This window comes from Pagrus major, chromosome 16 (assembly GCF_040436345.1).
Source record: "Pagrus major chromosome 16, Pma_NU_1.0".
NCBI classification, from domain to species: domain Eukaryota; kingdom Metazoa; phylum Chordata; class Actinopteri; order Spariformes; family Sparidae; genus Pagrus; species Pagrus major.
In genome coordinates this window covers 18,724,263-18,736,354 of record NC_133230.1, presented here as the reverse complement: position 1 = coordinate 18,736,354, position 12,092 = coordinate 18,724,263, and the positions used below count along the sequence as shown (strand labels likewise).

The following is a 12,092-nucleotide window of genomic DNA, read 5'->3' as shown; positions in this document are numbered from 1 at the left end:
GGAAAGTTGAGCATCTGTCACTGTGCTGAACCATTTGGCCAAAATCAAAGGGAGATGAGGGCCTTCAAAGGACAGGCAAAGCTGCGTCTGAGGCCACAAATGCTCTGGTGTGCTCCGTAGATAAGGGCCAAGAGGTTATATTGCTTTTCTTCTGCCTCTCCCTTTGTTCTCCCCTGTCTTAAGGGAGTGGGAGGGAGAGAAAGGAAAAATACAGAGAGAAACGAAGAAGAGAGAGATGTAGAAAAAGATGGAGAGAGAGAGAATGAGTCATGAACAGGCTGCCCGTCTCCCTTTGCTACAGCAAGGCGTGTTGGTCAAACACTCGTTAGTAGAATTTGCTCGGTGTTTCTGAACGGCGAGGGTAATGAGCAGAGGTGGCTGGGGCAGAGGGATGCCAGGCCGTGATGTGGATCATTTCTGACAGTATCAGAGTACTTTTGCCTTCCAGCCTTTCCCTATTCCCTGCCTTCCCCAGCTTGCTGCAGCAGAGCTGTTGCCTCCAGCGTATCTTTCGACTGGGAGCACTTTGACTCAGCTGGATGCGAGGCATGAGCTAAATAGCAAAGTAATCCTCAGTGGGATCCAGAAGGGAACGTACACGCTACTTCAAATCTCAAAGGTTTTGCAGGTTTACTTTCTTGGCACTGGGTGAAGTACACCACAGCCCTGGAGCAGCATCTAGGTATGAAGTTGGCTGCTGTGCTTCTGAAGCTGAATTTAGTGTGCAAGATGGTGGCACTGCTGCACTTTTACTCTGACATCCCATGCCCCTTCTCTTTAGAGGGACTATTCTGCTAATAAGTATTCTGAGAGAAATATTATTTGTACTGTAAAATTGTTTTCTAACATTTATTACAAGGTTGCATTTGCTATGTATCACAAATGCATAATGGACTTTGTCATCGTCCTTGAATGTTGCGCTGGTCAGCAAAATCCAAAAGGTCATGCTGGTGTTATTGCATTGATGGTGATTTTAAAAGATTTTCAAAGTGGGGGGCAGCGAAACAAAGGCCACCATTTGGCATTATTGGAATGGAATAACATTGTCAGATGCATTGATTTTCTGCTACTGGTTCCCATTATGTTGATGTAAGCAGTATGTGACCCTGTAGAATAGTGGATAACACATGCCCAACACCGGCAGATCGAACACAAAGAAGGGCCTATTCTCCTCCAGCAAGGACAAGTCAGTGTGGCAGGTGATACTGATGGATAATTGGTGAATAAATGACTAATGTCCTGTCAGTTTGATACACTTAAGCATAGCCTCATTAAGGTTTATATTAAGCTGACTTCTATGTCCACAGCATGAATAGTAAAGGCTTTATGTGCAAATTGTAATTGGTATATTTACATAAGAACATAGACACAATATAATGTAAACACTGACTTAGCTTGGAAGTGAATTTAAATTAAAGACAAAGAGATCACTGAAGCTTTAAAGCCAATTAGCAACATTTGTAAGCTCTTAAAGGGGTCTGGCTATTAGGACTTTCATATAAATTATTTATTAAGTCAAGAGTAACAGGTTTAGAAATCCAGAAAATTTACTTAAAGTAACTGTTGACTAACTACTGATGATAACTAATTTTCAGCATTTCCCAGCCAATATTTTATTATAAATATCTAATATACTGCACTGTATATTGCAATATAAAAAGTTGTTTTAATTACTCCATCTTAACGCTACAACTAACGTTTATTTTCATTATTGATTAATCATCATAATTTCAGTCCAAAGTGAGGTCTTCAAATTGCTCCTTTGGCCAACCAACAAAACCCCAAGAGTCTCCATTTCTTATCATAAACGACAAAGAAAACCCAGCAAATCTTTACATTTAAGAAGCTGGACAAATTTGCCTGGTTTTGGTGACATACACTTAACAGTCTTACCATCACCAAGCTTACAGATCATTAACTGACAACATAATAATCAAACTGATTTCATGTCCTAATCATTTACAGGAAAATTGGTGTGTAATGGACAAAAAAAACAACATCAACCACCGTGTTTGTGTGTTTATGTGTCCGAGGTTAATGGCAACATCAAAGTATGTCCTCATATTTATCTGTGCTTTTAATACGACTGAGACTAAGTGAAAACAAGGACGTAATTCAGCCGACGCCCCTGCGTTCTTGATTTTGATTCAGGGAGGACACTGCTCATAGAAGAGGCATAGGTCTAGATGTCCTCTGCATTGGTTATCACATGACATAGGGCTAATTAACTCTAGAGCGTAAAATAGAGGCCCTGCAAGGAGCAATAAACATTCTCCATTAAAAGCCATCTAATTAGGATGCAAGCTACAAGGGCTTGAAGGGGAACATAACAAACACAGAGGCCAGCGTAATTGTCAACCAAGCTCTGAGGAAAGCAAACATAATAGACATAATCAACCGAGCACTTCCTATAAGGTCATGATATAATGCTGTGGAAGTACTTTTCCATATCTGACTGAAGTTTCCAGATGTTGTTTTCCTCAACTGCGGAAAAGGTCACAGACATTTCAACGGTCATGACTTCAGATAGTATGCCATCAATTACAACCTAATCTATCTGTTGATACCTGGGTTGAGGATGGTGCATATGGAGTACTTCTCATGAGTTCTGTCAGATTCATTTGTAGTTGAAATGTAGATTTTTAATGTGATCAGAGCGCAAAATTTTGGTTTGTAGTAGATCAAAGCAATGTCGCCATTAATGGTCACAACAAAGGTGCAGTAAGTGATTCTGCAAAAAAGACATTTGAGGTCAGTTCTCATGCCGTCAAATACGCTTTGTGTTGGCCAGGTTGTCAAATACCAACACTTTAACCCAGTGTTGATATTTGGACTCAATTATCTTTCTCACTATCTTTATTGCTTACTGCACCTTTACATTACATTATTGCCTTCTACATTACATTAACATTGCATGGATAAAAAATATCTTCCAACAATACTTGAGATGTGTTTCTATTTGGGTCAGTCTTTTTTCACTGCTTTCAAAGTAAAAAGCAAGACAGCCAAAGTCAACAAACTCAAAACTTATGGGGGAAAACGAAAAAAGATTTCCAAGTCAGCCAATGCTCCGTCCACTCAAGGCCTTTAGGCTCCGTGGTTGATCGATAGTAATGGAAACGGCAGCAGGCCTCCGGAGTCCATTGCCAATTTAACCTGTTTTACCATGACTCAATTCTTCCTCAAATAACCCTGCTGCTTACTGGGATGGACTACAGGCTTCTGGTGCTGATAAGATGAGGGTGTAGGAGCAGAGGGAAGCAAAAATGGATGCAGAAAAACAGTTTTGGTGTGAGCGAGGGTTTGTGTGTCTACAAGCACCACTGGTTTCGAAAACACTTCCATGCGGCGGTTCAAGTGAGGCAGGCTGACAAAGAGGTGAGGGAATCTACAGCATGGCATCCGACAGCAGAAACTTGCTCAATTTGCCTTTACTTGCATAGGCACGCTTCAATACAAAACATACGCAAAACATCCCAGACGGCTTCATGGCCAATTTATGTATCACGCTGTGCACATTATGAGTTCCTGTGTCAGGTAAATGTGTTTTGAGAGATGGGAAAGAATGATTCTGACTGCGAGTGAAAATAATAAATAGACAGATTCATCTCCATAAAAAGCTTTCAAGGATTCAATCTTGGTCAACAACTGCCTGCAATCCATAAAACTGACAATGGGGCTTATTTCTGTCTCAAACTTTTTATCCTTGTTGTGTTCATGTTTTGTTTAGTGTTTCAGTCAATTGGCAGAAAGGATTTAATCGCTTTAAATCAAGCTTTAACTGATACACAACAGACTATTAGACAAACCTTTAAATCTGTATTAATTCTAAACCAAATGAAATTTTAGACGCCATTTTAACCAGGTTTATATTGCAATTCAAAGCGAGATTGCACTTAATCAGGTTGCACTGGAATTCTAGACTCATTTAAAGTCTAATCAAGGATCAATTCCAAACTGTCACTTGTTTAATTTGATCAGATGGCTTAATTTATTAAGATGACACTCAGTGGTTAGAGCGTTGAAGGCAAGGAGCTGAGATGTTAATCAACACATCTCTGACACAATCTTAACAAAACATGCTTCTATACTATTGGCTAAAGGTGAAGTACAGTACATTGAAAATGATCATTGTTATTATTTATCATAAGATTTTATTATAATGAACAGTAATTTGTCTTGTAACCCAGGCACCCGCCTGGTTGAATGAAGGTTCTGCAGAGAAATAGAGAGAAAGATAAAGACAGAGAGGAAGTCAGCATGGGGGGGCTGAGACATCTGCTCAGGTTGTAGTGCAGGACACAGGAGAGTGTAGAGACATTTAAAACTTCCTTCCCATCTTTCATGTCTTGACATAAAGATGCATTTAACTGAGAGAAAGGGATTCATGACACTTTTTGTCAGAGCATAAAAGCAGTATGTTTGCCATAATACAGGATGTGTTAGGGCAAACATACAGCAAATAACAGACTACGAAAATCAATTAGAGGGCATGATGATGATCTAAGGTCACATATTCCACATATTCAAGAGCCTATAAATCAATTGTACCCTATCTACATGACTGAGCTCAATAGTTATTGACAAAATGTTTTTACTTTAAGAGGCGTGTGTTAACAGAGAGATGGAAGAAACTAGCCTGGCTCCACACCTTTTGTCGCCTCCCACATCTCTGATTTGTTTAAATACTCTAGGCCTGGTGTTGTGCCACAAATGACTGCTTCCACTGGTTGGAGAAACTGTCAACAAATCAGAGCTTTCTAGGTGAAATAACTAAAAAAAAACTGCATAGCAAGCAATTTTGGAAATTTTCATCAGGAATGGCAAAAATTTGACGGTCATGGATGAGATCGATACAGCTCTATAAGTTGTTGTAGCCTAAGATGACTCAAAGAAAGTCTTCCAAGCACTTTTATTTTAAAATTAACTGCCCTGAGCAGCCGATCAATCTCGGAGCACATTGGCTATTGTCTGACAACTATTTAGCCTCAGGCTGCAAGGGCCAGTGTTTCTGGGCTTCCAGTGTAGCCCGGGATATCCGGATATTAGGATAATGGATAACCCAACCCAACTGCCAGAATAAACATTGACTATGTGCGACCACGGATATCTTGAAACTGTAAATTGCTTTATGTTGCAATGTTTCTTTACAGTAGTTCCAACTTTCAATCTTATATTAATGCTGTGCTTATGGTCTGGTTTAAAGTCTAATTAGCAACTTGAGACACAAAAGCAGAATTGGAGTTGAGAGACGACAAATCTTTTTCAAAAAGCAAATAAAAAGCTAGATTGTCAGACCATAGTCAATAGGTTCTGAGATTGCATTCCAAGGTCTTATCCCTTGCCTACGGATACTACATTCATATCCATCATATCTGTTTATAGAGATTAATTGAAATTAATATCAGTGGGATGAATATTTCACTCATAAATAAACAGAATGTCAGGCTACATGAATGAATACTTAAACAAAATGGCTATTTTGTCTGCTTATCAGGCTAGAAATAAGCAACAAAACACTGCAGAATTGGTATTAGAATTAATATGAGGAAATAATGTAAGCATAGCGTAAGACAGCTATCAGAGATTCTGGCATACCAATAATATACCTTGAATACCTCTTTTTGTACAGGCTTTTTCATATGTCATAGTAGGAGAAGCACAGGGGTAATTAAAATACACTAGTGATGACTGCATTTAATTTAGGTACCCTGTCAGGGCTCTATTATTGTGCATGGTGACTTAATGGCATGGCTTACTGAGACACTTAATTGCGATGGAATGTGCTTTTCCTGCTATGACAACTCTGCATCTCCTCCATTAAAAAAGGTCTATTGGTTGGTATTTGTTTTTTGTTTTTGTTTCACTCAGACTTCTTCTTCCTTATCTGTGTGAACAGCAATGTTGACATGTACAGTATGTGAATTCATGTCCATTCCTGTCACAGCACTATGCAGGTGTTTGTGCTCTCGCCCTAACCCCTGTTATTTTTTGTCACCAAGCTGGAATAAGCCTCTGACAGAGAAAATAACAGCTTTGTTCCCCTCTCTGCCTGAAACACAAGGTGACGACCTCCCACCTGAATGTAAAGTGCATCTTTTTTTTTCTCTTTAAATGCTTGGGTATGAATCATTAGAAAAAAAGGGTGAGAGTTTCAGAGGCCGGTGCTATTGATTCAATTTCTATGACCACAAATACTTTAAAGCATAATAAGCCTATGCTTCAAGTCCCCATACCCTTTCGAGGCTTGGAATGGCCTTGTCGTTACCTACAAATCACAGCTCTCCGCAAAGCTGCCCTCTCTGGAGCGATATGTCAGTGACCACAGGGGAGGGGGGAAAAACAGAAGGCAACAGACACAAGCAAGCCTCTGAAAAATGTAATGGTTTTTGTTGAGGATTTAGCCAGTGGTGTGGCAGTGTAGGAGCATCATTCATATATCTGTCGTATCAGATCCTCTGGGGAGATTGTGAATATTAAAGGGCTTTGCAGGAGCCTTCCTTGTGAGGGCTCTTGACAGGAGATTTGTTTATGACCTTCAAAAAGGGAGGAGGAAGTCAATGATAGCTCTGACTGCCTCTTTTGCATCTCAAGGCAGTCTCCACTATAGAAAAAATACAGCTGCAGTTTTTTGCCATCAGAACTGTGCAGCCATTTCTGTTCTATTTATCAAAAAGGCCTAATTCTTTTAAGTGCAGTGTGAACGTAATAAGGCAATAGCTGTCAGCAAGAAACTTAATGGCTCTGAGAGGAAGACCTAGTTATATTGTTTGCATCAAAGTACCCAAGACTGGACTGTCAACATTTTAGAAGTAGAAAAGATATGGAAGGGAGAGCCGGGGGATTGCTGACAGAAAATATTGAACTGACACTTTCCTTAAATTCATTCATTAAATTACTGCTGACCATGGATGCCTCAACTTCTGATGCAGTGCTCTCATTTCACCGTGAACCAAGTCAAAACTGTCAGCATACACAGCATCAAAACAAAACAGAAATCAAAATATAGGGGTTTTTTTTTCCTGGAACATCCTGAATAAGAAGATTTTAGTGTATTCCTGACAACAACAAAAAAAAATGCAACAATAACGATGACATGCTGCCAAGCTTGCCATTAGGAAATATACATAAGAAAACTCTTATATGTTATGCGCGCTCACCATTTTACTTCCGACTACTTTCTCAACGAGGGCCAGCAACGTAAAAAGCAGGATGTGATTCAAAACTCAGGCTAAAGGATGGTGGTTACTGAGTTCAAACTTGGAACCTGTAAATGTTGCCATTTTCCGTCTAATCCAGCAGGATTGTGCAATATTGGAGTACTCAGTATTAAATAACAGTCAAGAGATATTGTGTGAACGTTAAGTCTCGTTTGAACTCGTTCATTTTACATGGTTCATTGTGCTACAAACGTTACACAAAAAATCCTGCTCCGTGTTCCTCACCAGTATGTGTGTCTGCTGCTGCTGTATGTAAATGTATTTGATAGGCAAGCCTTGTGGTACGCTGACTAATGTACTTCCATAAATTCTTTGGGTTTTCTGCCAAATAATTGCTGTTGAGATGCCTAGACCTAACCCCTGTCTAAATCTGAGAATAAATCACATTACATTTACCTAATTAACCTACATGATTGGGCAGTCCTCCCAAAAAACATGCTGGCCAATATCTCATTATTATTTCTATTTGAAGCCAATAAACACAAATGTTTATTTAATTTGTATTTCTTAAGATATATCCCTTTACATTGAATCATGTTGGAGTGGAGTATCCCTTCTATTTTTGTAATACCAAGATATAATACCATCTGTGCAAAAAACAAAATACCGTGATATAAATTTCTGATTGCCCACCCACACCTCGCCATTTACAGATACAGGTACTGAAGACCTATCCTAGATACAACTAGACCAGATTTCTAATAATAATCCATATCTTAACCACACAAAACCTCGTTTTACCGACCAATCAATACAGTTCATCAATAAAGACTGATGTCCTCTGTTATACAAACCTATTACACTTTCCTGATCCATCTTCATTTGCTGCAAATGAGGAGAGGAAGACCTGACGTGATTGTCTTTGGAAATTAGTCAGCTGTTACGACCAGGGCCTAGGGCGAACCCTGGCGGAACATGAAAATGAGACTCCCCTCTTCCCAGCTCCCAGCGCCACCAGCGACAAAAGCTTTTGCAGCCATTTTAAAGGTTTTATTTAAAAAGAAAATGAAATGCTGGCAGTCTGGTTGAAGTGGAGAGAGGAGAGCCCACAGAAACTGGAAGGAGCCAACTTTTAAACAGCTGGTTAGCAATTAGCTCCCTGGACAACCTACACTCACATGGTTACTCAATTAACCAAACACACCTGCAGCCAATCACACACTCACACAGGTAAAACAACGGAGGGGCAATAGAGCACAGAGGAATTAAAGCGCATACATCAAAAGAACCTCTGGGGTCGTAACACAACTCTTTCAACACAGTTGAACTACACTGAAGGTCCATGATGGAGAGTGCTCATTCACTTCCAGGAAGCCTCTGTTTGTTTGCCCCAGAGTAAGCCAAGGGCAACTAGTACAACAAAAGATTTCACAATAGTTTCTTAAGAGCACATAAAAGCTTTGGTGGCAAGAAGAACAAACACACAACGCTATACTTGTAAAAAATCAAGTTCACTTCCAAAAACCAAGTACCCCACAAAAATGTTAGCCTATAAAACATTTTCATCTCATGTTAATGTGATGTCTCCAAGATGTTATAAAAACAGACATTTGCATTTTTCTTAGCATATGGCCTCTGAGTTTCATAGTGTCTAATCATTGTGTTATAGCTTCGGAATGGGTTCTAAAAGTGTCATTTTAGTCCATAAAAGTTATTGGATAATTCTGGAGTTCTCAAATCCTCCTACTTGTGTGAAACATGCCCGGGCTTGTCCGACCAAGAGAGTTACACACAAGCACACATGCAGAGAGGAACATGAAAATGATGGTTGGAGAGAATATCTTCAGGGATTCTGTTTTTTTTTTTCCTTTTTCTGCTACTATCCCATCTCTGTGGGCTATTCAGTGAGTTGACATTTTGCTCCACACAAAATGAGCAGAAAGATGATAAGTTCTGTTGAATAACAATAGACAAATGATAGAGGGAAAAAACAGTAAGAGGATCATTTAAAGCAGCAAGTAAGAGGCTGCCTTTTCCATCAATTGTAACGCAACCTAGATAGTGGTGCAACAATGACAGCAGCATGTTGGAGTCCAGTCAGGCAGTGTTCATGTAACCTACCACACAAAGCACAACTCAGCCTCTGTGTCCCTCTGACACTAAGCCCCTGTGTCCGCTTTTCTGCCCGAAAAAAACCTGTGGACATTGGCTCTAATATGAGCCTCTTGTCTGAGATGGTTCAACCATTTAAAATAGCTTTTACGTATAGGTGTAGTCCTGCGGGAGTGCACCAGAGCACTGCTCCGCCACTTTTTTTCTCGAAGTGGGGAAATAAAATATTCACAGTTTGCATAATCCGGTGAATTGCATTGCTAAAACTAATTCGTTGTATGGCATGTTTGAACAAAGGTTGGCATCTTCTCATCAGCAAAGCTGAACAGCTCTGCATGTGCAACTAGTTATATTATGTTACAGAAGCAGCAACCGCATTTACTGTACTGTAGGACCTAAGCCAACAAACTATTGACTAGAGCCCGACCGATGTAACGGCTGGCCGATATTATCAGCCGATATTAGGCAATTTCCAAACTATCGGTATCGGCATTTATAATGGCCGATAAATGAATATTTAAAAAATAAAATAAAAACGGACGAAACACCCTTCAACCATGTTATGAGTGTTGGCGTTGCAGTTTGTCCACCAGAGAACACTCTACAACGTCCCTGTTGGCAACACGTGTTTAGAACGCCACAAACCCTACAACCAGCTGATCCAGCCAGAGTCGGGCAGAGCGAACCAGTTATCCACGACTGAGATCATCGGTGAAGTGTGTTAGTTGGCAACTGTCACGAGAAATACATTGCTTGAATAACAATTAAAAGAACATCCCCATCAGTTCTCAGTCCATGTCCAGCTTTGCTGCTGTTACGTGTTAGCCGAGAGTGAAACGGAATTAGCTAGTAATTTTGATGTTCTTCTGTTCTGTTGTGACAATAAAACAAACAAGTGTATTTTTAAACTGCATTGTCATATTATTTCAGTGAGGACTCATAAATAACTACAAATAACTAATGTTATGGAAATCGTTGTATGTTTTGTTACGAGTTTCTGGATTTATATATATATATATATATATATATATATATATATATATATATATACATATATATCGGCCGATATATCGGATTTTTAAATCACCAAATATTTGTATCAGTATCGGCCTTAAAAACCCTTTATCGGTCTGGATCTAGGACCTTTCTCAAAAATGACAAGTCCAGGCTTTGCGCACAGAGTCTGCTGGAAGTTTCTGCTCTGACATTTTCAGTGCCAAACATATTCACAGTGGGAAAAACATAATGACAAAAGCGAATGAATAAACAAGCAGTCTACCTGCTGCAGTCACGCTGTCTGTTATTATCACATACTGCAAAAGTGTCCCGTGCCAGGCTTTGCGGGAGGTTCACGGTGATAAATATTTAGGTCCATTTCCACCAGTTAAAGAAGAGGATAAGATGAAAACTAAGATGGATGAAAAACATATTCCTGTGCTAAGTCATTATTATGAGAGTTAAAGCCATAATCATGATAAAAAGGTAGAAATTATGAGATAAAAAAGTCAAAATAATGTGACAGAAGTCATCATTATGAGATGAAAGGTCCTTTATGAAATACAAATTCAAAAGGTCAAATAATCATAATTATGCGATTAAAAAGTCAAAAGTATGAGATAAAAATTGAAATTGAGATACAGAAATCTTAATTAAGAAATCTATTAACTACTTTTCTTTTTCTATATTTTTGATTGCAATGCACCTGTACTGTTGTCTGACTGCTGTACTTGTTTACATTTAAAAACAATAAAAAAGTTGTTCACAAAAAAAAAGAAATCTTAACTGTGAGATCAATTGTCAACGGTTAACTCGTACTTTTGACTTTTTAACTCATAATTATGTCTCATCTCTTTCATAATTTTATGCCTTTAACTGCTAGAAATGGGCTTCAATATGAGGGCTCATATCAGGGCAATAAATAAGTCAGTCTCCTCTGGGTCAGTGTGCTGCTCAAGATTATTTGAATAAGATTTCCCAACTCCTTTTTAATGTAGCTAATGCTGCTCCTTCCAGTACATGACCTCAGTGTCTATAAAAGCCTGGCTACAGCAGCGGTTCATAGCTAGCTAACATTAACTAAGATGAAGGCAGCCAAACACACTTTCATTTTTTCTGGAATAGCTAAAAAGGAAAAAGTTGACAATAACGTAACCGTGTGCGCGACAAATATGAACTTCTTTATCACAATTGTGACGTTATATTTTGTCACAACTTCTACAATAACACGCAGTAAATAGGCGTTATAAGACGATATTCACTCACCGTGTAGTTCTTCATGGTGGCCTTCACTGTGAAGCCTGTTGTTGTTAGCTCAGACGTGTCCCTCGACACAGGCACAGGTGTCATCTTGTTAAATGATGAGGACGACCCGAAAATGAAGCGCAATGATCCTAACTGACTAATTAGTATGTGTGTGTGTGTGTGTGTGTGTGTGTCTCCAAACACGGCAACCGTAACTTGACGCTTTGTTGTGTTTCCTTGTTACCATAGAAACTTCAGGGCAATGCTGGAAATGGAGCCAAGTGTCGTGGTTAGTCAGTTGAGGGTACATGAGTGTTCACAATGAGCATCAGGTTTTTTTTTACCTTTCTCCCAAAAGTGATACTTGAGTAAGAGGAAAGTTAATATATTACTTTGGTGAAAGTGAAAGCCACCCATACGAATTGTACTTGAGTCAAATTATTTTTACTTTTAAAGTTTCTGATATTAAATGTACTTCATAATCAAAAGTAACTTTCTGGCAAGAAATGTACTCAAGTATCAAAAGTACAAGTAAATTACGCATATATTTATATATATATTTATGTGGTCGACTGATTA

At 39.0% G+C, this 12,092-nt stretch overlaps 1 protein-coding gene across 1 annotated transcript in view; it reads right to left on the bottom strand.

The window, feature by feature from the left end:
* pacrg (PARK2 co-regulated) overlaps positions 1–11,695 on the bottom strand; it is a 129,887-nt gene extending 118,192 nt beyond the window's left edge. The window contains exon 1 of the mRNA XM_073484303.1: positions 11,535–11,695. Within this exon, the coding sequence (XP_073340404.1) occupies positions 11,535–11,618 (84 nt within the window). The 5' untranslated portion in view covers positions 11,619–11,695. The remainder of the gene's footprint in view (positions 1–11,534) is intronic.
* Between the last annotated feature and the right edge of the window lie 397 nt (positions 11,696–12,092).